This window comes from Thamnophis sirtalis, unplaced genomic scaffold (assembly GCF_051295495.1).
Source record: "Thamnophis sirtalis isolate CommonGarterSnake01/CBP01778 unplaced genomic scaffold, rThaSir2_p1.2 scaffold_14, whole genome shotgun sequence".
In the NCBI taxonomy this organism is placed as follows: domain Eukaryota; kingdom Metazoa; phylum Chordata; class Lepidosauria; order Squamata; family Natricidae; genus Thamnophis; species Thamnophis sirtalis.
The window spans coordinates 13,952,968-13,980,937 of NW_028261394.1; the positions used below are offsets into that span (position 1 = coordinate 13,952,968).

Here is a 27,970-nt window from a genome sequence, read left to right on the forward strand (position 1 = left end):
CACCCCTTTCAAGTTTGACAAACCCTCTCGGCATGGGAGGGAGAGAAGAGATTCTCAGGCTGTGATCAAAACCAGATGCGTGCAACCAGATGTTCAAGGGTCAAAGGAGCCACAGCTGGGAAGTCTTCCTGCCTTTCCACTCCTGGTCTGCGATTGGTCAATGCAGCACTCCAGGAAGGGGGCTCAGGCAAGCCACCGGAACAGACGCCCCCCCACTGCTGGAGCAAAAACCCCGGCAAGAAAAGCAGGAAAATAGAGGGGAAAGGACACGCAGAGTCTTGAAAAAAGTAATCTTGAGTTGGAAGAAAGTACGATTCCAGCATTTAGCTGAACGGAGGAGGATTAAATTTTCTCCTCGTATAACTGGGATAATTAGAAAGCAGTGGCGAAGCAGTGTGTTTACTTAGGGTAGGGGGAGAAAAGTCATCTCAAATTCAGAGTCAATTTCTTTTCAAGTGCAGTTTGTTTTGCATTTTTCTGGAGAACCTTCAGAGAACTAGCAAAGATGGAACATCTGAAGCAGCGTTTCTCAATCTTTGGCTACTCTTTGGGGATGTGCATTTCCACTCTGACTCAGAATTCTCCAGAATAATAGAATAACAAGAGTTAGAAGGGACCTTGGAGGCCTTCTACTCCAACACCCCTGCTTTAGCAGAAGACCCAGGGTCCCCCAACCTTTCGGACCTCAGGGATCAATAAATTCATAATTTTAAATCCCACGGACCTCTAATATGATCTGCCTAATGGGTGGGCCTGGCTAGGTGGTCATGGGACTAGTTGGGCATGGCCAACTTGATGTCACTCACATCAAGGGGCACCTCGCTGGCCTCTACTCGACCCTCCCCTCCATGCCAGTCTTCGCCCACCTGGGCTCCTTGGGGCCCCAACAGGAAGCAGTTGTTGGAGCTAAGCAGCCACCAGGAGAAAAAATTGGCAAAGCAGCTCAGTTCAAATTGGATCTGACCGAGAAGGAGGCTCAGCAGAAGCCCTTCAATGAGGACTATGAGCAGAGGCTTTCCAAGCAGAGGGGAGGCCTGTGGGACTGCAAAGCCAGGGACCGGCGCCTAGAGGCTCAGCGGGCTGAGATGGTCAGCCAGTTCCAGGCCATGATGCAGTCCCACTGAAACGAGGCCCTATGGCCCTTCACCACAAGTGTCACTTCCCTCCAGCCTTCGCTCAAATCCCCATACTAGGAGGTTGAAGCAGACCCCAAGTCGGAATTTCTCCCCCCCCCCCGACCTGCACAAAAAGACCCCGAAGGGAGAGACTCTCTGCAGCAACTCAAATGTTCATTGCATAGATCCGTCCCAGGGGCCATAGTTTGAGGAGCCCTGATTTAGTGAAATATAAAAAATACTTTTTCTGCAGACCACCAGTTGGTGACTGCTGCCCGATACCATTCCAAACAAGTGGCTGCCAGTCTCTTCTTAAAAGCCTCCAGTGATGGAGCACCTACAACTTCTGGAGGCAGGCTATTCTACAGGTTAACTGTCCTCGCTGTTAGGAAATAGCTCTTTCGTTCGTTCTATTGTTTCCATCCCTTGTTTCTCGGCAACTCTTAAGGTATGTGGATTTCAACTCAGAATTCTTCAGCTAACAGGTTGGTTGGGACATTCTGGAGCTGAAGTCCACACCTTTTAAAGTTGCCGAGGTTGAGAAATGCTGCTCTCCATACCAATGGTCAAAGAGGATACGAAGAGAAGCAGAAGTTGAGGTTGGCTCATCAAATCCTGAAAGTTTTTGGTTTCTGACCGGCCACGTTTTGCTCTTGAGCTTCTGCTGGAAGCAAAGTCCTGAATCCAGAGTTAACTTTCTGGAGGAGGAAGACTGATTGCTGTATCTGGCACCAAAGCACAGCCTTCAAAGCAACTGTCTCAAGGCTTCCAAGAAATATGGTTTCAAGGAGACCAATTTAGTTGCGCCAATATGTTCTACTAAGCTCCTTTTCTGGAAGACTTTGCACAATCTTAGTAAACTGCCAGATTTGGCAGGGTTATTGATGCAATATTGAGAACTGGAAGATGTCATGTAACCCCAGGACATAGCAATGGTCATAAATATGAAGCAGTTGCCAAGCGTCTGAATTTTGATCACATGATCACTTCTTGGCCATGAAACCTTCAGCTAACTCTGGAAGTGAAGGTCCCAAGTGAAAAGTGGGACAATCTAGCCACCCGAGGTGGAAGGACCTTGAATGGAGGCCATGAACTCTAATCTACCCCAAAGCAAACAGGAAATTAGGAACTATAATTCAAGGCAGATGTTCTCCCTTGCATGGAGAAACGATAGCTCACAATTAACTTCTTCTCTTGGGGGGGGGAGGGCTGTTGCTTGGCTGAAAACCTCAAGTCACGCTTTCTGTTCTCCAGACAGATGCAGAAATTCAAGGACTCATTCTGGGAGAATCAGCTGGGGGAGAGGTGTAGGAAGTTCGCACTCACCCCTCTCCTAGAAAAATGAAATATTCTAGGAAATATTGAAAAGGCAGAATATTATATTTCCCTGGGTGAGAAATGGAGAAACATGCTTTTAGGCAGGAAACACTCTCAATAGCCCCCACCATCCTCAATAGCCCACAGCAGAGGTCTGCACTTAAGAGATAAAGAGACAGCTAGGTCTATTCATAGGCAAATGCCCTCAACCAAGATCCAACAAAGGTAGGTTTAGTCCTCTACCCAGTGGTGATTTTTTTAAAAAAAATGTTACTACCAGTTCTGTAGGCATGGCTTGGTGGATGTGACAGGGGAAGGATACTGCAAAATCTCCATTCCCTTCCCAGCCAGAGGTGGTATTTGCCGGTTCTCTGAACTACTCAAAATTTCTGCTACTGGTTCTCCAGAAGCTGCTGAATTTCACCCCTGCCTCTACCCATCTCACCACATGGCACCTGGGAAGATTACATCACCTAGAAAGGCTCAACCAAGCCTCAGACACAGGACAGCCTACAGAATTGCCCCTGCATGGCCCCATGGGAGTCTGACAACCAATCAGAATACAAGCTCAAATTCAAAAGCCCAGAGAGGGTGTAAAACCAGGACATCTCTTCCCTTTTCCCCCCTTCACCCGACATCTTCAAGGCATGTGGTCCTGTTCACCATTAAAATCATCTTTCCAAGCAACTTCCATGAATCCAGTGCCTTTTCCCCCATTCGGAACTGAACCCAAATGGACATTTCTTCCAACAGGGGGAAAGCAGGGGTGAAATCCAGCAGGTTCTAATAGGTTCTGGAGAACCGGTAGCAAAAATTTTGAGTAGTTCAGAGAACCGGCAAATGCCACCTCTGGCTGGCCCCGCCCCCATCTATTCTCTGCCTTCCGAGTCCCAGCTGATAGGGAGGGAATGGGGATTTTGCAGTATCCTTCCCCTGGAGTGGGGAGGGAAAGGAGATTTTGCAGTATCCTTCCCCTGGAGTGGGGAGGGAAAGGAGATTTTGCAGTATCCTTCCCCTGGAGTGGGGAGGGAATGGAGATTTTGCAGTATCCTTCCCCTGGAGTGGGGAGGGAATGGAGATTTTGCAGTATCCTTCCCCTGGAGTGGGGAGGGAATGGAGATTTTGCAGTATCCTTCCCCTGGAGTGGGGAGGGAAAGGAGATTTTGCAGTATCCTTCCCCTGGAGTGGGGAGGGAATGGAGATTTTGCAGTATCCTTCCCCTGGAGTGGGGAGGGAATGGAGATTTTGCAGTATCCTTCCCCTGGAGTGGGGAGGGAAAGGAGATTTTGCAGTATCCTTCCCCTGGAGTGGGAAGGGAATGGAGATTTTGCAGTATCCGTCCCCTGGAGTGGGAAGGGAATGGAGATTTTGCAGTATCCGTCCCCTGGAGTGGGGAGGGAATGGAGATTTTGCAGTATCCTTCCCCTGGAGTGGGGAGGGAATGGAGATTTTGCAGTATCCTTCCCCTGGAGTGGGGAGGGAATGGAGATTTTGCAGTATCCTTCCCCTGCCACGCCCACCAAGTCATGCCCACAGAACTGGTAGTAAAAAGAAATTGAAGCCATTTGATCTACATAGCTGAGCAACCTTCCAGCTCTTGCAGCTATACCTTTCCAAATAATTTCATTTTCCAGGGTATTTACAGATTATCTGATTGAAGGTGACAGGAGGGGTGGGGAGAAGAGAAGACCAGTCTTTCCAGCTTTTGTGGAGGGGTAGGGGGAATTGCTTTGGGTGATTTGGGGGGTGAAGGCATTGCAGAAGTGCTGGTGTTTTCCTAAAAACAAACCTACATGTGAAGGGAAGGGATCCCTCTGCCGAAAAGGGGCCAGGAGATGCCAAATTCTGGCTAATGCAAATGTAGGGCTTTCTGGAAGAATGTAAAACCAGAGTGTGGGAACCAGATGGACAAGCTGAAGGTCGTCCAGGCTACCTTCCTCCCCAAATGTTGCTTGTTTTTCTGTCTGCTTTTTATCAGTTGGCTTTTGATCATGTTCTTGATGAGTATCTCACATTTGTGTGTGTGTGTGTGTGTGTGTGAATGTGTGTGAGTGAGTGTGTGTGTGTGTGTGTGTTTTGAAATCCTCTTATTCAGAACCTCCCTATAAATATTTATCAGGCCTATCAGTTCGTTAAACAAAAGGCCTGAAAACCCCCTCTATGTACAGAGGGGAACGATGCTTGGCTTGTCCAGGGCCATCCGTGCTCGATGAGATCACCGTCTTGAGGCTGAATTAAACCCAGACTGGCTTTGGCCAGAGCTGAACAAGCTTAGCTTTTATGGCATTTTCCGTAAAGGGAAGGATAAGAAGGGCCAATTTTTTCCCAACAGCAGAGAGATGTTCTAGCTGGACCAGAATGGAAGGTCTATCTCGTTTGGCTTCCTGTCCCCACAGTGCCTGCTAGATATTTTATTTATTTAGTTATAGGGCCCTCGGTGCTCTCTGAGCTTGGTGGCTTTCTTGCAGATGTTTCATGACCACCCCAGGTAATGTCACCAGCTCTAAAAGGGAGCAGGGTTTGCTCTCTGTTATTATTCTTTCCAGCACTGATGATGTTATCTAGTTTGGTAATGAAATGTCTGCAAGAACACAACCAAGCTCAGAGAGCAGTAGGGAACCCACAGTCCTCCTCCTCCCCTAACACAGGGGTCGGCAATCTTAAACACTCAAAGAGCCACAAAGGTCCTAACTGGAAGTTCCCCGTTCAATTCTAGAGCCGACCAGAAGTCTGGTTCCCCCACCATAGAGTCTCCTCCTAGAGTGGCGTCCTTTTTCCTCTGCTGACCGGAAGACTGGTTCCCCACCACCACCACCAGAGAGTCTCCTCCTAGCATGGCGTCCTTTTTCCTAGTCCATAGAGTCTCCTTCTAGCGTGGCCTCCTTTTTCCTTTACTTGTCCTAACTGAAAGCCCTGTCAAATTGTGGAGCTGACTGGCAATAGGGAGCCGCAGCAGAGGGATGAAAGAGCACATGTGGTTCCAGAGCCACAGGTTGCTGACCCCTGCCCTAACAGCAAAGGAATTAAAATGGGACAGGATCCAATCTGGATCGGTCACCGGGACCCAAGGTTTTGTCTTCCAAGTTTTTGGACTCGTGCTGGAGCCTCTGTTCAGGAAACTTCTCTCTAGCAGTGTGTGTGGTATTTATTTATAGACAGAAGAAGCATTGCAAGGCAGCCCTCCCGCGCTCCGTTTTCACTGGCAGAGGGTTGCAAGAAGCCATCGCAGCCGAAAACGGAGCTCGGGAGTCCATTTCGGTGGCAGAGCGCTCAGACAACCACAGTGATGGCAAGCTGGCCACCCCCACCCTGGCCACCCCCACCCCCCGGCTCTGGAGGTCAAACACAACCCTGATGCGGCCCTCAATGAAATCGAGTTTTGACACCTCTACTCTAGGACTTTCCCTTCCCACAGCCCCCAATCCAAAAGACGCTCGTCCTTCCTTATTCTCCGGAATGCAATACCTCACCTTTTCTGCATTACTTTCCCCCATTGATTTAAGCTCTTCACCCGTTTATTGCTTCTAACTTGCCAAGCTGTCATTTTCCTCTCCCCGTGCCTGTCAGGAAATGTTGGGTTCTGATGCTTATCAGAGCTTTGCTCAATTTAGGGTTTCAGGTAACTGCTTTTTAGTAAAGTCAGAGAAGAGTTTAGAGACCGCCTAACAGCCTTTTGTGTACTTATGCCCAGGTAACATTTTCAGCGAATGATATCACCTTGCAAGCCACCCAATTACCTGTGTTCCATCTGTCAGGAGGTACCTGCAATTTATTGCCAGGCATTCTCACCCATGAATTTCGTGAAGCATTTAGGAAAATGGTTTTACTGATTACAAAAACATGCCCAGATGCAATCTCTACAAGTATGGAAGCTCCTGAGATAAGAGATAATTTCACGCTCACCTACAACCATGATGTTGAACTCAAATCCGGTTTTCATGGTCTTGATACGCATCTGGTCCAGGACGGCCTCAATCCCCACGTAGCCGAATAGTCCGCCGTCCGTGGTCTTGAGGGCTGGACCATCCTGGGGAATTGGTTCTCCTGCTAGATTGTCCTCCATGCTCAGCTGCTGAAGCTTGGGATGAATCTCTGCAAAAAGGAAGAGAAAACGTTATAGCCAACCGGTTCCTTCCTCCTTTTCTTGCAGCTTTTGTTGCACTTCTGTATATTAAGTGTGGAGCAAGAACGAAAGCAAAACACATCTTTTCCCTGGACGCAGAAATGCAGCCTTGAAAGAGACACAACATCTGTCTAAGATTGGATGCTGCAAGAGACGGTGGGGAGGCTGGGACAAGGATGGAAGAGAGAGGAGACCTAAACAGTCAAGAAACAGAAGGGGAAACCCTACTTGGCAGCTGATCTCATAAACAGCAACTCAACTCAGTAAGACAACAGAATAACAGAGTTGGAAGGGAGTGCCGCAGGGGTCAGTCCTGTCCCCCCTACTATTTAACATCTACATGAAACCGCTGGGCGAGATCATTCGGAGGCACGGGATAAGATACCACCAATACGTGGACAATACGCAGTTGTATCTGTCTGTCCCGTGCCAACTCAATGAAGCGGTGGACGTGATGAACCGGGGTCTCGAAGCCGTTAGGGACTGGATGAGGGCTAACAAGCTTGTACTCAACCCGGAAAAGACCGAGTGGCTGTTGTGTTTTCCTCCCAATAATTTGGCCAGTGTTCCATCACTCAGGCTGGGGGGCCAAATATTATACCCCTCAGACAGGGTTCGCAACTTGGGAGTCCTTCTGGACCCACAGCTGACCTTTGATTACCATCTGTCGGCTGTGACCAGGGGGGCATTTGCCCAGGTTCGCCTGGTGCGCCAGTTGCGACCCTACCTGAACCGGGAGGCTCTCACAACAGTCACTCGTGCCCTTGTGACCTCTAGGCTGGAATACTGCAACGTGCTCTACATGGGACTGCCCTTGAAGAGCATCCGGAGACTTCAGCTAGTCCAGAATGCGGCCGCGCGAGTGATTGTGGGTGCACCTCGGTTCGCCCACATAACACCTATCCTCCGCGAGCTGCGCTGGCTACCTGTTGATCTCCGGGTGCGTTTCAAGGTGCTACTTACCACCCATAAAGCCCTTCATGGTAGTGGATCTGGGTACTTGAGAGACCGCCTCCTGCCAATTACCTCCTCGCGACCTATCAGATCTCACAGATTGGGCCTCCTCCAAGTTCCATCTGCCAGTCAGTGTCGACTGGCAACTACGCGGAGGAGAGCCTTTTCAGTAGTAGCTCCGACCCTTTGGAACGTTCTCCCCGTGGAGATTCGTACCCTCACCACCCTCCAGACCTTCCGCACAGCCCTCAAGATCTGGCTATCCCGTCAGGCCTGGGGTTAAAGATTATAATCCGTCCCCGCCCGAATGATGAATGTTGCTCTATTTTTTTAATTATGTATTGTTCTATATGTCATTGCATGTATCCCCTCCTACATAAGTTGTAAGCCGCCCTGAGTCCCCTCAGGGAAAGGGGCGGCCTATAAATAAACTAATACTATACTATACTACTATACCTTGGAGGTCTTCTAGTCCAACCCCCTGCTCAATCAGGAGACCCTGTTCCCTTTCAGACAAATGGCTGTCCAGTCTCTTCTTAAAGCAGGCACAGCTGTGCCTGCATTTTCAGCATCGCATGAGAAAAGTACATCTTCTTTCCACTGTCCTTACCACTTTCTATAGAGGGACAATGGAGACCATCCTGTCGTATTGCATTCTGTCTGGTTTGGAAAAATTACTGTTTCGGAAAGGAAGGTGGTACAGAGAGTGGTGAGGACAGCAGAAAAGATTATTGGCAGTTCACTCCCTTCTAGCCAGGACAGACCATTTAAGCCAGGGGTGTCAAACTCAGACCGAGCGTCGGGCTCTAAAAATCAAGACATGCTGAACTTCTAAGCAGTTTCAAAATATCAGAATAACATTTTTAGAAGAGACCTTGTAGGTCTTCTAATAGTCTATTGCGCTAGCAGGAAACCTAATACCATTCTGGACAAATTGTTATTCAATCTCTCTTTAAAATCTTCTAGAGCCGAGGTGGCGCAGTGGTTAGAGTGCAATACTGCAGGCTACTTCAGCTGACTGCTAGTTCGGCAGTTCGGCTGTTCAAATCTCACCGGCTCAGGGTTGACTCAGCCTTCTATCCTTCTGAGGTGGGTGAAATGAGGACCCAGAGTGTGGGGGCGATATGCTGACTCTGTAAACCGCTTAGAGAGGGCTGAAAGTCCTATGAAGCGGTATATAAGTCTAACTGCTGCTATTGCTAGTGATGGAGCATCCACAACTTCTGGAGGCAAGTTGTTCTACTGATTAATTGTTCTAACTGCCAGGAAATTTCTCCATAGTTCTAGGTTGCTTCTCTCCTTGATTAGCTTCCACCCATTGCTTTTTGTCCTGCTCTCAGGTGCTTTGAAGAATTACTTGACCCCCTCTTCTTTGGGCCAGCCCCTCAAATATTGGAACACTGCTATCATGTCACTCCCTAGTCCTTCTTTTCACTAGACAAACCCAATTCCTGCAACTGTTCTTCAGATGTTTTAGCTCCCAGTTCCCTAATCATCTTTGTTGCTTTTTTGACACTCTTTCAAGAGTCAAACTATCTGGACCATCTTCCTTAACATGAGCAGAGTCCCCATGGTGCTGGTTTTCCATGTTGCGTGTATCAGTGGTGGGATTCAAAAAATTTTTACTACCAGTCAGTGGTGAAATCTAATTCCCTCTGCCCACTGGTTTTTTGGGTGTGGCTTGGTGTGTAGGGTCATGTGACTGGGCGGGCATGGCCAACTTTTTTTTCACTTTCAGCTTTATTAAAAGCTTTTTAAAGGATTCTTTCCCTGCCGGTTCGGGCACACCAGCAGGGAAAAATGCTTTAAAAAGCCGGGGGGGGGGGGGGAGGCTTTCATTGGAAGCTCTTTTTTTTACTACCGGTTCGCAGAACCAAGGACAGTTTGGCTGAACCAGGCTGAACTAGGAGGCTTTCACCCCTGCTATTGGTTCTGTGGAGGTGGCTTGGTAGGCATGGCATGGCTTGGTGGGCGCGGCAGGGAAAGGATACTGCAAAATCTCCATTCCCTTCCAATCAGCTGGGACTCAAGAGGCAGAGAATAGATGGGGGGCGAGGCCAGCCAGAGGTGATATTTGCCGGTTCACTGAACTACTCAAAATTTCTGCTACTGGTTCTCTGGAACTGGTCAGAACCTGCTGAATTCCACCTCTAGCATGCATCCAGGTTATGTCATGTTTGTCTTCCATGGCCGTTAGGTCAAGGGAGAAAAATGGGAAAGAGAAAAGTGAAAGTACATTCAAATGCACAGCAACATCTCTGACAAAGGTCAGGCCTTGAAGAGATGCTCAACCAAAAGAGGCTGGAGGGGTGCCTCCCTTAGGGAAGGGAAGAGGTAGGGGGGAAGAGAGTTGGCACTCAGCCCAGAAATTGAGAAGCTTTCCAAAGGCACTTTGGGAGAGAAAGGGGTTACTTTCTCCCCCCACCTCCCCCCAAAGAGAATGGGAGGGGGGGAGTCTCTTCTTAACTGGGCTGGTAATGAGGAGGATTGTTCAAAAGACTGCAAAATTGGACATGGCTACATTAGAAGATCCGGCAATTGAGAGGGAAGCCTGTGCTTCATGTCAAAGCCGAAAACATTTTAAACCAATGATATTTGACAGATCTCTTTGCTGTTCTTTCTTTTCTTTTTTTCAAATTCCCAGTCTAAAGAGAAGGTCATGCATTTTTCTGGGTGGTCTCCCATTCCCAATATTAACCAGATCTGGTCTTCTTAGTGCAGGCTGGCTAGATGCTACTCCAAATACCAACTCACAGGTGAGGCGAGGAGTTAGATATGATGGCCTTGACTTGTGGTACCTCCAAGAGTGAAATCCAACAGGTTCTGACAGGATCTGGAGAACCAGTAGTGGAAATTTTGAGTAGTTCGGAGAAACGGTAGCAGAAATTTTGAGTAATTTGGAGAACCGGTAGCGAAAATTTTGAGTAGTTCAGAGAACGGTAGCGGAAATTTTGAGCAGTTTGGAGAACAGGTAACGGAAATTTTGAGTAGTTTGGAGAACAGGTAACGGAAATTTTGAGCAGTTTGGAGAACAGGTAATGGAAATTTTGAGTAGTTCGGAGAATGGTAGCAGAAATTTTGAGCAGTTTGGAGAACAGGTAACGGAAATTTTGAGTAGTTTGGAGAACCGGCAAATGCCACCTCTGGCTGGCCCCAGAGTGGGGTGGGAATGGAGATTTTGCAGTATCCTTCCCCTGCCGTGCCCACCAAACCACGCCCACCAATCTACACCACGCCCACCAAGCCACGCCCACAGAACCGATAGTAAAAAAATGAATTTCACCACTGGGTACACTCTTTTAATTGCAATAGCTTTTCCAAGATTACAACAGCTTCATGCCATTATCTTCAGAAGAAGACCCTGGATGGACAAACCCAGTTCTAAAAAAAACTATGTACGTTTAAGGTCATCTTGGAGGCGAAAAGTGTGCATTTGTGATCTACATGCACTTGTACGATTGGACCTTGTGACTTTGATCACTCTTATTAATAAGAAAGGAAGAGGAATTCAAATCTGAGCCCTGGCATTGGAGAGAGAGAAGCTGAAACCCAAACCCTCTGACCTAATCCTTCAATATTTATGACTAGCCGATAGCCTGGCATTGCCCAGGTATTTATTTATAATAGGAAAATGTCCAGACCAAACATAATTTCTAATGTTGGATTTACCCCCTTACCAGTACTGTGAAGCTGTTACCATGGCACCTCCACTGCGCTGCACAGTAGAATCCATTTTAAGGCACAACAGGCTGTATCTTAACAGAACACATCCCCCAAGGGGTGTCTTACCCCACACAGTATTTGTTTCCAAAGACTAACTCATCTGTGTATCAAGTTTGGTTGAAATTGCTCAAAGCGTTCCAGATTTATGCTGGAATATATATATACACATCCGTTTTTATATATATATATACTGTATATAAGGAAGGAAGAAGAAAGAAGGAAGAAAGTATAGATAGATAGATAGATAGATAGATAGATAGATAGATAGATAGATAGATAGATAGATAGATAGATAGATAGATGATAGATAGATATGCAGTGTTCCGCGTAGGCAACTTGAAGATGGGTGGACTTCAACTCCCAGAATTCCCCTGCCAGCTGGCTGGAGAATTCTGGGAGTTGAAGTCCACCCATCCTCTGCTGAGGAATACTGGTGTAAAGGGATAAGACTTCCTGATTCCCCACCCGCTCCAAATCTAAGGCAACTAATATTTAAGAAGGGGGAAGAGGGCCAGCCCGAGTTTGGTGACTCTCAAAGGCCATAGAAGGCAGAAGCCTTGAATCTCACATCTCCCTTTGCTTTTTCTGGTCAACTAATTCTTAGCCTTTCATGCTAGCCCTGGCGGGCAGCTGCTTGCAATTATTCAAGAAGAAGATGAAGAAGATGACAGAAATCCTGCCTTTATCTCTTTTCCTGTCCACCCCCATTTCCCAGAGGGTGCGAGGATCAATCCATCTGCACTTGGAACAGCGTGGGAGCAACTTCCTGTTGTTCTCCAGAGCTTACAGCTCTGGCTAGATCCCTCAAAAGAAAAGATGTTGGCCAAAATCAAGGACATCCATCTCTCCTCCTCTTCTTCTTCCTCCTCCTCCTCCTCACCCAATATTCCCAGCTGGGCTAGAGCCACGCAAGCTGAGAGGAGCATCTAACAGTTGACTTTGTTGTGAAGAAACCTTCCGTCAGCTAGTAGCTGCCAAGGAAGAACATTCAAAGAACTTTGAGTTGGATTAGGCCAGCCGCGACCATCCATAGGGAGTCCACCACTTAGGACCATGTCTCCATTGCTAAGAGAGGCATTCGTTAAGTGAGTTGTGCCCCCAGTTTATGACCTTTCTCGCCACAGTTCATGCTTGTTACCATATATTTCGGACTATAAGACGCACTGGTGTATAAGACGCATCAAGATTTTGAAGAGGTAAGTAAGAAAAAAGAGTTTTTGCCTTCCCTCAGCCTCCAGCAGTGCCCCAGGGCTGGGGCAAGGCAAAAATGCCCCCGTTTTTGCCTTGCCCCAACCCTGCTGAAACGTGAAGAGTGCCGTGGGGGCGGGGGCTGAGGGAAGTCACAAAAAGCCTCAATTTTTCCAAAAAACTGGGTAGTCGCCAGTCGACACTGGCCGGCGGATGGAATTCAGAGGAGGCCTAATCTGTGGGATCTAATCGGTCTAGTGGAGGTGATGAACTTACAACAGTTCATTTAGTGATGATAAGAGTGACTTACGATCTGTTGTAAGTCCTTCGCATCCGGCACCTGTGTAATTTCGAACAGCCACTGGAGGAGTGGTTGGTTCAATAAGGACCACCTGTATGTCTTTTCATCCTGGACTGGTCTTTCTGCTGCCTGTTCCTACCACCAGAGCAGAGGTGGGTTTCTACCAGTTCGCACCTATTTGGTAGAACCGGTTCGTCAAATCTACCGAACCAGTTAGAAGAGGTTCCACCAGTGTTATATGTTATCCTTATATGTTTTAGGAAGGAGGGAGGAAGGCTTCATTGATATGGGAACTGAGGGTCATTCATTCTCCCAAATATTTATTCCGTGTGTTCAATCCTCACTACAAGTGATAATTTGTTAGGAGCCCTGTATCTGCAGTGATCCAGACTTGTGCATCAGATGGAGGGGAAAGGTTGCAGTTTAGACACTCCCGATTCAAATCAAAACATCACCTACATTCACACATACATGTTTGCAACAGCAAATGTCACACGGATCAATCTTGCCCTCTTTCTTGGCACAAGTATAAAGGCGAACTTGGTTCTGAACATGCCACTTTAGATAGCATTACTCAAAGTTAGATAATAAGCGTATCGGGAAAACAGTTCCCCATTCAACCCATCCTACACTGTTGGTTAGGACACCAATTTTCACTTCCAGAAGACTCTTGTTCTGAAATTACATGGAGCAACCATGTAACTAATGTTACAGCTAGTTCAGAAAAGAAGCAAGTGAGAACAATCAACCCATGGGACAGAAGTTGCCTTCAGAAGTTGTGGGAGCTCTACCACTGGAGGCTTTCAAGAAGAGATTGGACTGCCATTGGTCAGAAATGATGCAGGGACTCCCACTTGGGTGGGTGGGTGGGTTGGACAAGATTACCTACCCTTCCAAATCTGTTACACTGTTAAAGTTTGACACCTAAGTAACCACAGAAATGATCTACAATATCAGGTAGGATAGGAAGTCTACGAAGACTAGAGACAGCGTCATCTCCTGGATACAATTCAATATAATAGCAGAGTTGGAAGGGACCTTGCAGGTCTTCTAGTCGAACCCCCTGCCTAGGCAGGAAACCCTACACCACTTCAGACAAATGGCTATCCAACATCTTCTTAAAGACTTCCAGTGTTGAGGCATTCACAACTTCTGGAGGCAAGCTGTTCCACTGATTAATTGTTCTCACTGTCAGAAAATTTCTCCTTAAGTTCTAGGTTGCTTCTCTCCTTGATTAGTTTCCACCCATTGCTTCTTGTCCTGCCCTCAGGTGCCTTGGAAAATAGTTTGACTCCCTCTTCTTATGGAGCTGAGGTGGCGCAGTGGTTAAATGCAGCACTGCAGGCTACTTCAGCTGACTGCAGTTCTGCAGTTTGGCTGTTCAAATCTCACCGGCTCAGGGTTGACTCAGCCTTCCATCCTTCCGAGGTGGGTAAAATGAGGACCCAGATTGTTGTTGGGGGCGATATGTTGACTCTGTAAACTGCTTAGAGAGGGATGAAAGCCCTATGAAGCGGTATATAAGTCTAACTGCTATTGCTATTCTTGTGGCAACCCCTGAGATATTGGACCACTGCTATCATGTCTCCCCTAATCCTTCTTTTCATCAAACTAGACATACCCAGTTCCTGCAACCGTTCTTCATATGTTTTAGCCTCCAGTCCCCTAATCATCTTTGTTGCTCTTCTCTGCACTCTTTCTAGAGTCTCCACATCTTTTCTAGTCTCCACATCTTTTCTCTATATATATTATATTAGGATATATAAGGCTTAACCAGCTCAGTTAAAAAACTAACATCTGCATTCATACAACATCATCCATTCAATGTTTTAATATTGCTTAGATCAATTAATCAATCAATTAACCATTGGAAGGGGCTGGTTTTAGAAGCTGTGGGTGCTTCATCACTGGGGGGATTTTAAGAAGAGACTGGACAATCACTTGTCTGAAATGGTATCCTGCTTGAGCAGGGGGTTGGACCTCCAAGGTCCCTTCTAACTCTGTTACAGGCAGTCCTCGATCTTACAACAGTTTGTTTAGTGATCGTTCAAAGTTACAATGGCACTGAAAAATGTGACTTTTATGACCGTCCTCCAGAGTTATGACCTTTTCAGCATCCCCAATTTACCATGGGACCAAAATTCAGACACTTGGCAACAGCTTTAAATCTATTGCCGTTGCTGTGTTCGAAGATCACGTGATCCCCTTTTGCAACCTTCTTGCAAGCCAAGTCAATGGGGAAGCCAGATTCGCTTAACGACCAGGTTACTAACTTATCAACTGCAGCGATTCACTTAACAACTGTGGGGGGGGGAGAAAGGTTGTCCGATGAGGCAAATAAATGTCATGCTTAGCAAGAAAAATATTGGGCCCCAATTGTGGGTGTAAGTCGAGGACTAGATGCATTCTGTTCGTCCCTCACTCTGAAGATCCCTCAGTGTCTGTACAATGTTGTAGGGTCAATATTTGAGTCAATATTTGCAAGAATGGTTCTTTTAAAATCCCAGGTCAGGTCCACCCACCATGCTAAGCCATGGAGCATCTCAACGCCAACCCAGAGAGAAACATTTCGCTTCTGTCTGTACATTAGGATCTAGGTTGATGGATGTCTACTCCCTTATTCCTCCTGTTGGCAACACTGGGGGTAGATTTCATTTCTAGGTCTTGGATCCCAGAGTCCAGGAATTCTGGTACCCTTTGCTCCTCCATGGATTCCCATTCTGGCTTTGTGCAGGCAACAAATTCCCAGCCCTTTGTCCCCATCTGAAGAGGAAAAACACCCTGCCGCCTTCATCACACAATGGCAAGGATGCTAAAACACAACCACAGCAATGAAATCCTTTCCAACAATGCACATTCTCTCTCTCTCTCCCTCTCCCTCCCTCCCTCTCTCCCTCCTTCTCTCCCTCTCTCTTTCTCTCTCTCTCTCTCTCTGTTCATCATATACACATCTTTTTTTTAATGGGTTTTTGATGTCAGCTAAATATCTACCTCTCCCTGAGGACAACCAGCCACCAGAAAAAGCCTGCAGAGGTGCAGAAAACACACACACACACACACACACACACAGAGAGAGAGAGAGAGAGAGAGAGAGAGAGAGAGAGAGAGAGAGAGAGAGAGAGAGAGAGAGAGAGAGAGAGAAGGAGCTGAATGAAAGAAGCAGGAACTGAGAGAATCTCCACGCCCATCTAGCCGCTGCACATACTACTCAACTAGAGAGGATGGCTTACTCAACCACAAAAAGGAAGAAAGGCAGGGAGGGTCAAACCCAAAGCACACGCCGGTCCTGGGTTCCCATCAACTCTGCCATCCTGCAGACACATCCTGCCAGGCCTTAGCACCCTATATCCTCTCCCCACCACCACCAGCCCACCACTCATGTTCTTGATGTCTTCTCTGAGATGACCCACCAGCAGTGTGGTGGCCATGCCACCCAACCCTGAAAGTGGGCAGGAGAAGAGCACTTGCCCCTAGAGAACAAAGCGGCTGCCAGGGAGGGGGGAAACAAAACAACCCCCACCAAAAAACCCACATCAGTCCTGGAGACAAAGAAGATGCAGGCGAGATTCAACCTTTCTCCTGATTTCCTTGAATTCGGGCTCTGCCAGCCTTCTCAAGCCAAGTGGGGAGATGCCCCTCCAAAAAAATAAACCAGCTATTGTCCAGGTTGCATTTCTGGCTTTTCAGCCCAAGACGAAGCTCTGGCAACTCCATCCCTCCCCCCCCCCCAAAATCCAGGTGAGCAGCAGGATCATCTGTATCCTTACCTTTGCTTTCAGCTGCCCATCATCCTGCTTCTGTCTCTTTCAGGGGCTTCGGCAAAACGGGCAGCTCCGCCCTCTTGCCAGTTCCCCTTTTTGGGTTTCACACCAGAGCGCCACTGAACGCACCCAGCCTGCTTCCAAGCACATGACCAGAATATCAATCAGTCCCTCCCCTCCCCTCCCCTCTCCTCTCCTTCTCTTTCCTGGGACCCCCCCCCTCCCTCTTCCCTTCAAAAGGTGACTGGGGTGGGGTTGGGGAGACACAAGGCCATTCAGCAGCTTTTGCCCAATAGCCTGGCCAGGTTTGCTTCCTCCTTCCCAGTGAGCAAGCAAGCCCTTTTGCATTTTAAAGAAAGAAGGGGGAAGGGTGCCAAAGGAAGAAGAAGAAAAAAGAAGGAGAAAATCCAGCTCTTCCGGGGAGGGGAAAGAAATTAGGGGCCAACTGGCCAAACGTTGCACAAATCACACACTCTCACACACACACCCCTCCTTGGTTTTGGAGAAGGGCACATGCAAGACACTGTGTTTCTGAGCCTCCTGGTTGGAGCAAGTTTTTTTCCCCAATCTAATTTAATTTTTTTTTACTGTATTTATTTTGTCAAGCCTGTATAAGATAACAGATATCAGTATAAACACGATTATGAACACAGGGAATGGATACAAATAAGTGGGGACAGGAGGACAGGGACGGTAGGCACACTGGTGCGCTTATGCACACCCCCTTTACGGACCTCTTAGGAATGGGGTGAGGTCAACAGTAGACAGTCTTAGGTTAAAGTTTTGGGGGTTTGAGGATGTAACAACCTAGTCAGGTAGAGCATTCCAGGCGTTGACCACTCTGTTGCTGAAGTCGTATTTTCTGCAATCTGAGTTTGGAGCGGTTTGTATCTGTTGTGTGCTTGTGTGTTGTGGTTGAAACTGAAGTAGTCATTGACAGTTGGACGTTGTAGCAGATAATTTTATGTACTACGCTTAGGTCAGACCGAAGGTAGCGTAGTTCTAAGTTGACGAAGTCCACAAAATTTCAAGCCTGGTGGCATAAGGGATTCTGTTGTGAGCAGAGGAGTGTGGGACTCTTGTGAAATATCTCTGGACTCGCTCGATCGTATTAATGTCCGATATGCAGTGCGGGTTCCAGGCAGACAAGCTGTATTCGAGAACTGGTCTAGCAAAGGTTTTATACGCCCTAGTTTGCAATACAATTATTATCAGAGAAGAAGCTGCACAAGATTAGGTTAACAACTCTCAATGCCTTTTTGGCAATTCTGTTACAGGAAGCTCTGATCTGGAGACTGCTAGGTTGAGGAATAGCAATAGCACTTAAGAGTTATATACCATTTCACAGTGCTTTGCAGCCCTCTCTAAACCGTTTACAGAGTCAGCCTTTTGCCCCTAACAATCTGGGTCCTCATTTTACCCACTTCGGAAGGATGGAAGGCCGAGAAAACCTTGAGCTGGTCAGGATCAAAATGCTGGCAGTGGGCAGAGTTAGCCTGCAATACTGCATTCTAACCACTGGGAGGGAGGGAGGGAGGGAAGGAAGGAAGGAAGGGCAATAGCCCTTAGACTTATATACCCCTTCACAGTTTCTTTACAGCCCTCTCTAAGCGGTTTACAGAGTCAGCCTCTTGCCCCCAACACTCTGGGTCCTCATTTTAACCACCTCGGAAGGATGGAAGGCTGAGTCAATCTTTAGCCTGGTGAGATTTGAACTGCTAGCAGTTGGCAGAGTTAGCCTGCAATACCACTTTCTAACCACTGTGCCATCACGGTGATTTGTAGAGCAAAGGGGATGCCAGAGATGTGGGCAGGTCATCACATGTGCTTTGTTTCTGCAAGCCACAACTATTTCAACATCCTATGAAGAATTGCTTCATATTCTTCATCCAATATGAAGAACGGCTGTAGGATTTGGGTTTGGCTGGTCTAAAGAAAAGAAGAATTAGGGGTGACATGATAGCAGCATTCCAGTACTTGAGGTGCTGCCACAAAGAAGAGGGAGTCAAGCTATTCTCCAAAGCACCAGAGGGCGGGACAAGAAGCAATGGGTGGAAACTAATCAAAGAGAGAAGCAATCTGGAATTAAGGAGAAACTTCCTAACAGTGAGAACAATTAACCAGTGGAACAGCTTGCCTCCAGAAATCATGGGCACTCCAGGCATCCCTGGAGATTTTTAAGAAGAGCCTAGACAGTTACAACTGAAATGGTATAGGTTCTCCTGCTTGAGCAGGGGCTGGACTAGGAGACCTCCAAGGTCCCTTCCAGCTCATCCTATTCCCATTCCCATTCCATTCTTCATCTAATGCCTCCTTTCAGCACCCAGAAATATCCTTTAGACACAACCTTCCAACGTTGGCTTAATCTACGGAAAATAGGTCTTAGCCATTCATGGTAAGGAACCTATTTGAGCATAGAAGGACCATGACTGAAAACTCAGCATCTTCTCTGTTTCATCACTGAAAAATGTCTTGGTTGGCCACATCGCTATGATTTGCTTAACCCATGACAACTAAACAAACATGAATTGATTAGGAGTCAGACACGGATCACAATAAGCTATAAATTATGGTTTACAGTGTACAATAGTTAAAGGTAAAGATTCCCCTTGCACATATGGGCTAGTTGTTCCTGACTCTTGAGGGCGGTGCTCAACTCTGCTTCAAAGCCAAAGAGCCAGCACTGTCCGAAGACGTCTCCGTGGTCATGTGGCCAGCAGGACTAAAAGGTGCACGGAACACTGTTACCTTCCCACCAAAGGTGGTCCCTATTTTTCTACTTGCATTTTTACATGCTTTCAAACTGCTAGGTTGGCAGAAGCTGGGACAAGTAACAGGACCTCACTCATTACGTGGTGCTAAGGATTTGAACCACCGAATTGCTGACCTTTCTGATTGACAAGCTCAGTCTCTTAGCCACTGAGCCACTGCATCCTGTACAATAGTTAGGCTCACTCAATATGTTACGTTCAGATCATCCAATCTGCCCGAGGTAATTGGACCTGCCATCCTGTGTTTCATTGCAGCCTGCTGAAAACAGCCCTTGGGCCTAGATTAAGACCTCAGACCCAACCACCTATTCCTCCTATAGGGGTGCAAGCAGAAACCCATGATGAAGTGAAGATGATTTTAGATTCTAGACTGTAGAAGTTAGTTACAGTATTTAGTTCATTGGAAAGGATACCCTTTGTCTGAAGCTACCTGGGTTAAGAGTTGGGATGTAAAAGCAGATAGATTGGTGAAGCAATTCCATGACAAGTACCCTGATAAGGCAAAAGGTCCCTCAGGAGGCGGGGGCACAGGTGGTTTGGTGTATGATTTTAACCAGGGGTAAAATCCAGCAGGTTCTGACAGGTTCTGGAGAACTGGTAGCGGAAATTTTGAGTTGTTCGGAGAACTGGCAAACACGTCCTCTGGCTGGCCCCAGAGTGGGGAGGGAATGGAGATTTTGCAGTATCCTTCCCCTGGAGTGGGGAGGGAATGGGGATTTTGCAGTATCCTTCCCCTGCCACGCCCACCAAGCCATGCCCACCAAGCCACACCACACCCACTAAGCCGCAGCCACAGTACCGATAGTAAAAAAAATTGAATTTCACCACTCATTTTTAACCCCCTGTATTACTCTTGTTACAGGACACACTTTTCTGCTAAGGGAGGGGGGGACGTCCTGTCAGACCTGGAAGCCATCTTTTACAATGGGCCTGAAGCAGGTGTGAAATGCTACCGGTTCGGGCGAACAGGTATTTCCGACGATCAGATGGGTGACGATCAGCTGTGATGCGCGATATATATTAGCTAGAATCGACGGATTCCCTGCTTTCTAGCTAATCTAAATCACATGGCGCAGCAGATTTCTCCTCCTCCTCGCTGTTCTACTTACCTTTGCAAACTCGGAAGGGTTCAGAACGTTCCTTTTTTTTAGCGCTGTGCGGGGGCGCCTCAGGCGCCAAGCACGCACTCGGTAGCGGACACAAACTGGTAGCAGACCTCAGAGGATTTCACCGGTGGCCTGAAGGCCCAATGCAAAAGATGGCTTCTTTAAGTCTGACAGGGACAGATGTAAGGATGATTCATAGGTTGACTCAATTGGCTTGGTCTCTTAGGAGGCAATAAGATAAAACACCAAGAGGAAATATCTCCTTGGCCTTGAGGATGTGAGACCAGCCAGGGAAGCTTCAGAAGAACAGAAAGACATCACACACACACACACACACACACAAACTACACCAGTTTTTTTGGTAATATTGATAGCAGAATGAGCGTGGTTGGAAAACACAAGAGTGGAATATTGGAATGGGAGATTGACAGTTTAGAATTTTATCTCAGACTCCAGAATATAGAAGAAGAAAAGGGTGAAAACGTGGCAAAAGCAATGACAGAAATTCTGGCAGAAGCACCGGTGATAACCAAAGGGAAGTTGATGGAAGGAACAGACGAGGGGTTTCGAGTTTTCACAAGATATGCAATGAAAAACAAGTTGCCAAGAGAAGTCCATATAAGATCTACCAAGAAAGCAATTAGAACATAAATATTACAAATGGCAAGAGATATAAGACTGCACTACTATTGGAAGGATACAGGATGATGTAATGAAATGCTACAATAAAAACTAATTTAAGAGTAAGGTTCTACATTTAGGCAAGAAAAACAAAATGCACAGGTACAGTATAGATGGTACTTTGCTCAATAGTAGTAACTGTGAAAGGGATCTTGGAGTCCTAGTGGACAACCATTTAAATACGAGCCAGCAGTGTGGAGCAGCTGCCAAAAAAGCCAACACAGTTCTAGGCTGCATCAACAGAGGGATAGAATCAACATCCCATGAAGTGTTAATACCACTTTATAATGCCTTGGTAAGGCCACGCTTGGAATATTTGCATTCAGTTTTGGTCACCACAATGTAGAAAAGATGTGGAGACTCTAGAAAGAGTGCAGAGAAGAGCAACAAAGAAGATTAGGGGACTGGAGGCTAAAACATATGAAGAACGATTGCAGGAACTGGGTATGTCTAATTTAATGAAAAGAAGGAGTAGGGGAGATATGATAGCAGTCTTCCAATATCTCAGGGGTTGCCACAAAGAAGAGGGAGTCAAACTATTCTCCAAGGCACCTGAGGGCAGAACAAGAAACAGTGGGTGGAAATTAATCAAGGAGAGAAGCAACTTAGAACTGAGGAGAAATTTTCTGCAGTGAGAACAATTAATCAGTGGAACAGCTTGCCTCCAAAAGTTGTGAATGCCCCAACACTGGAAGTCTTTAAGAAGATGTTGGATATCCATTTGTCTGGAACGGTATATGGTTTCCTGTCTAGGCAGGGGGTTGGACTAGAAGACCTCCAAGGTCCCTTCCAACTCTGCTGTTGTATTGTATTGTTTTAAATTTAGTTAGAATATTACATATAAAATGAAGTAATAATAGTTATAGTCAAATAAATGATTAACAATGATAATACTGCATATATACTAGATTGATAATATGAAATTTTATATAAATTGTAAGTGAGGAGAGGATGTAACCAAAGCTAAACAATTTTATATAGAATACAATATAAAGATGTAATATTACTGGATGGTTTTAGGATGATGTAATGAAATGCCCTAATATAAATTTATTCTAAATTTAGAATATCTCACATAAAAGGATGTAATTATAATTATAGTCAAATGAATGTTTAATAATGATAATAATTGTATACATACATATTAGATTGATAATATGAGATTCTATATAAATTGCAAGTGAAGACTATGGTAAGGAAGCACAAAAGTTTTGTAACCAATCTACATACTGTATGTAATTGGAGGATGGTTTTTATGTTTTATGTTTATGTTTGTTTGTTTAAAAATAAAAAAAATTGCTGGCTCAAAAATATCTTTAAAGATAAAAATATCTTTAAAAATATCCAAATATTTTCCACAAAAATTCTCGATGATAAGGCAGGTTTCAAACCAGCCCTGAAGACATGAAATGCAAAACTTAGAAACCGCAATATTCCCAATGACAAATGGCCTCTGGATTCACATACAAAACGGCCAGGAAGTTCCACATTTGGAATATTCATTGCCACAAATTATAAATCTCTCGACTGTCTTTAATAGGCTTCTGCTTCTTATGCTTCCAGGGGGTCAACATGTCATATCCATTGGATCTGCTGCTCCCAAACACTCATTTGCTATTACTAGTTGAGTGTAAAATTATTTCTTAAGGTGGGAATCTTTTGAAAATGGAATTGGAGGAGAAGATATCTGGGTCAATGGCAATGTCCATTCATCCCGTCTAGCTCAAAGGTGGGGGAGCTATGGCTGGTTCTGGGATTCTGGGAGTTGAAGTCCACAAATAAAGGGTTCCCCACCCTTGATCTAGCACAGGGGTCAGCAACCTTAAACATTCAAAGACATTCAAACACATGGACTCATTTCCCACAGGGGGGAAAAAAAACACCAGGAGCCACAAAAACCTTCCCGCGTCTGACTATTTCCCGAGCGCCCACAAAATTAGCGTATGTGTTTCAACTAAAAGTTCTGCTTTCTTCTGAAACTTTTCTTTTCTTGAATTTATCCATGATTGGCCTACCAGGGGTTGAAAAGCTCAATGTATTGCGCCCTAGCAGGTGATACACATTGGCAGTTGCGACACATATTTTGAGCGACAGGGAGCCGCAACAGAGGAATGAAAGAGCCACATGCGGCTCCAGAGCTGTGGGTTGCTGACTCCTGATCTAGCACAAAGCATCTTCAAGTAGCTGAAGGGCCTTCACGACATTTAAGACCGTTCTGGACATGCCACAAATGCACACACCTATTCTGTCATAGCCCCACAGGATGTAGGAAAACTCATTTGTCATTTGTCATACAGGTAGACGTTGACTCCTGGCCACAGTTGTGACCGACATTTCTGTTGTTAAACGAGACAGTGGATAAGAGAATTTTGTCCCCTTTTGTGACCTTTTTGGCTGCAGTTGTTAAGTTAGTAATACAGTTATTAAGGGTATCTGGCTTCTCCATTGATTTTGCTGGTCAGAAGGTCACACAAAAGGTGATCCCATGATCCCGGGAGATTGCCACCATCATAAAGATGAGTCAGTTGTTACGTGAATCTGGCTTCCCCATCGAGTTTACTGGCCAGAAGTTCATTAAAGGCAATAAGTGTCTGAATTTTTGATCACTTGATCATGGAGATGTTGCCACGCTCCTAAGCGTGAAAAACACTCATTTCCACCACCCCCCAGTATTTCTTGTAACTTCGGTCACGAAGTGAACTGTCATAAGTCAAGGACTACCTGTCCTATGTCTGAGACATTGCAAGAGAGAAATGAAAACAGCCTGGATCCCGTCAGCAAATTACTATCTGCTTTAACAACACTCAGGCTGGGGGGTGAAAATTTACGCCTCTCAGACAGGGCGCGAAACTTGGGAGTCCTCCTGGACCCACAGCTGACTTTAGAACATCACCTGTCGGCTGTGACCAGGGGGGCATTTGCCCAGGTTCGCCTGGTGCACCAGTTGCGCCCCTACCTGAACCGGGAGGCACTCGCAACAGTCACTCACGCACTTGTGACCTCAAGACTGGACTACTGCAATGCGCTCTACATGGGGCAGCCTTTGAAGAGTATTCGGAGACTTCAACTCGTCCAGAATGCAGCCGCGTGAGCGATTGTGGGTGCACCCCGGTACACCCACGTTACACCTATCCTCTGCGAGCTGCACTGGCTACCGATCGGTCTCCGGATACGCTTCAAAGTGCTAGTCGTAACTTATAAAGCCCTTCATGGTATTGGACCTGGGTACTTGAGAGACCGCCTGCTGCCAATTACTTCCCAAAGACCCGTCAGATCTCACAGGGTCGGCCTCCTCCGGGTTCCGTCCACCAGCCAATGCCATCTGGCTACTACCTGGGGGAGGGCCTTCTCTGTAGCAGCTCCGGCCCTTTGGAATGAACTCCCCGTGGAGATCCGGACCCTCACCTCTCTCCAGGCCTTCCGGAAAGCCGTCAAAACCTGGCTGTGCTGGCAGGCCTGGAGTTGATGAGTTCCCTTCCCCTCTCGACTGGTATGGCTGTGTGATTTTCGTGCATTTTAATTATGTGTACTGTTGTTTATGTTCCCTTTCCCCTCTGAGTTGTTCGCCGCCCTGAGTCCCTCCTGGAGAAGGGCGGCATACAAATAAACCAAATACAATACAATACAATACAATAACATGACTTTTCCACGTGCGAGCAGGTTCTAGAAACATTAAGCACACTAAAGTAGGAGAGAGATTTCACCCAGAATTTCAGCTAGACAGAATTTCACCCAGCTTCCTTGAATTAAGAAACTGGCTCTAACGTCCACCTCTTTTGAACGTGATTTGTTAACCGGAGAACGAAGCGGACTACAGATAGTTTTCTGTCCCTAAGCTTTCCTATTTGAGATTCCTCTTGAATCTTAATTCAGCGATGAATTCATCGATGACGATGGAAAGCAGAAAAAACAGCACCATTCTGCTCCCCACCCCAATTCTCCCCGCAAGCTACAAGAAATATGGAGGACAATGTGATTTCAGCAATCATCACTTCTGCCCAAAGTTGTCTGAAGTTTCGCAGTAAACTCAGAATTGTCCCAAGGAACAAACTCCACGGGGTTCTTTAATGGTGTGAAGTTTCAGTTTCCTATGCTCTGTTTGTGGTTTCTTCTTCCTCTTGAGAGGACTGAGTTGGACAGGGAACATGATGAAGCAGGAATGGGTGTGGAAGGAATAGCCCACGCTGCTGGGAGTAGAAATTGCTAAATCTGGAGGAGAGTATAGGGACGAAGGAGGGAGTCCTTGCGTCCAGTCTGCAACTGTAGGAAGTTAGCACCCACCCCTTGCCTAGAGAAACGAGATATTTTAGGAAATATTAAAAGGGCAGAATATTTTCCCCAAAAAGGAAGGCAGAAACTTAGTGTCCCCGTCCCCCCGACTCCTCCACCTATGTCAATGGGCCATTAAGACCTGAGCCAGTATATTCTACATAACAAGATCTACCTCCTTCAGGCAGAGCCATAATAGCAATCCCAAAGTCCTTTCATTACATCACCCAGCAGGAGTCAACCAAGCTTGGGAGTCAGTAGTAATGGCTAACTTTTTGTCGTCGAAAGCATAATACAATGTGCACATGACACATACCCCCCCCCACCCCGTGTACACACTTTCCCTCATGTTTAATGAAAAGGAGGACTAGGGGAGATATGATAGCAGTGCTCCGATATCTCAGGGGCTACCAGAAAGAAGAGGGAGCGAAGCTATTCTCCCAAGCAACTGAAGGCAGGACAAGAAGCAATGGGTGGAAATTAATCAAGGAGAGAAGCAACATAGAACTGAGGAGAAATTTCCTGACAGTGAGAACAATTAAACAGTGGAACAACTTGCTTCCAGAAGTTGTGAATGCTCCAACACTGGAAGTCTTTAAGAAGATGCTGGATAGCTATTTGACTGAGATGGTATAGGGTTTCCTGCCTAAGCAGGGGTAGGACTAGAAGACCTCCAAGGTCCTTCCAACTCTGTTATTCTATTGTATTCTATATTCCCTATTTTATTCTATTCTATTCTATTCCATTCTATTCATTCTATTCTATTCTCTATTCTATTCATTCTATTCTCTATTCTATTCATTTTATTCTATTCTATTCTATATTCGCTATTCTATTTTATTCTATATTCTATTGTATTCTATTCTATTCATTTTATTCTATTCTATATTGTCTATTCTATTAATTCTATTCTATTCTATTCTATATTGTCTATTCTATTCTATTCTATATTCCCTATTCTATTCTATATTATTCTATTCTATTCTATTCTATAACATGATATCATGATGGTGGATCCCTCATGGAACTTCAGCCCCTTTGCCCGAACCAGTGGTGGGATTCAATTTTTTTTACTACTGGTTCCGTGGGCGTGGCTTGGTGGGCGTGACATCTTGGGCATGGCAGGGGAAGGATACTGCAAAATCCCCATCCCCTCCCGATCAGCTGGGACTCAGGAGGCAGAGAATAGTTGGGGGCGGGGCCAGTCAGAGGCGGTATTTGCCAGTTCTCCAAACTATTCAAAATTTCCACTACCGGTTCTCCAGACCTGGTCAGAACCTGCTGAATACCACCTCTGACACACTCTCCAGAGGTGAAATCAAGCAAAGCTGCTTTGTGTGTGGTTTTTAATAAATACATTATATATGAGCAGTTTATCATGACTGATGGGCCACCACCCTTACATTCCATAAATGTCTCACCTTCAAGTAGGGATATTTTTGATTATTTATTTTTATTGTGTAAAATGCAAATAAGAAAACAGGAAATTAAGAACACTGTATTGAAACATGGAATAAGTTAATAATGAAAGACTATGACTTAATATAAATGTGTATTATTATTAGAAATACATAAGCTGGATGAATGCAAGAACTAGGATTAATACTACTAGTTTTATCTGTATTAAAATGTATGACACTCAGTTCACACTGTTCATGTGTTGATACCCTATTTTCCCCAAAATAAGACCTCCCCGGATAATAAGCCCAATTGGGCTTTTGAGTGCATGGACTAAAATAAGCCCTCCCCAAAAATAAGCCCTCCCTGAAAAACATTCCAACACAGCAGAAGCCATGAGATGGTCATGCTCGCTCCCTCCTGCACTTCAAAAATAATAAGACCTCCCCGAAAATAAGGCCAAGCGCTTATTTCGGGGGTCCAAAAAAAATAAAACTCTTATTTTCGGGGAAACACAGTATGTATATGTAAAATAAAATAAAAAAACTTGGGGGAGGGAGAAAGAAAAGAAACTAGGAAATTAAAGGAGGGAAAAGGAACAGGGAAAAGAGAGTGTGAAATTCAAGGAGGAAGAGAAAAAGAAGAAAAGGGAGCATTAACTTCCAACTCTTCCTACCACAGTACAAGATTATCACACTCCAACCTCCACTTTAACACATCAATACATAACTAGCCATTTCTATAACACCAAATCTTTCTAATCAACAAAACCAAAACCAAAATCAATTTTTCCCCCTTCACAAGCACAAATTCCAGAAGCGATATCCAAAGAGGAACACGTTTTCCTCTTTAAATCAAGTAACCAAGTTAACCATTCCTGCTTTAACTTCCTTGCTATGGAAATACTAATTGTGTATTTTCCACTTGCATCTAGTCATCTTTGTGAGCTGCCACCATTTTTATTTACAAAATTTATTGTATTCTTTCAAATTCTTTGGCCTTACTGGAGGGGGAAAAAAAGAGGAGAGGGTGGGGGTGGGGGGGAAGCCTTTCTTTTTCACAGTCACCATATATATTTATAACACAAATATTTTATGTTTTCTGCAGGACAAGAAAACATTAAATCAATGCCTTTATACCCAGGGTCAATCCACAAGGACTTTACAAAGTCAAGATGGTGGACATATCTAAGAAAAGTAGTCAGAACTTCAATCCTGAGGTTGTGGCAGCCATCTTGACATTTTTAGCTCCTCAAGGAGATCC

At 45.8% G+C, this 27,970-nt stretch overlaps 1 protein-coding gene across 1 annotated transcript in view; it reads right to left on the bottom strand.

Moving 5' to 3' along the window:
- Positions 1-27,970, bottom strand: part of SEPTIN12 (septin 12) — an 85,818-nt gene that overhangs the window by 23,964 nt on the left and 33,884 nt on the right. The window contains exon 3 of the mRNA XM_087728499.1: positions 6,336-6,524. Within this exon, the coding sequence (XP_087584625.1) occupies positions 6,336-6,524 (189 nt within the window). The remainder of the gene's footprint in view (positions 1-6,335; positions 6,525-27,970) is intronic.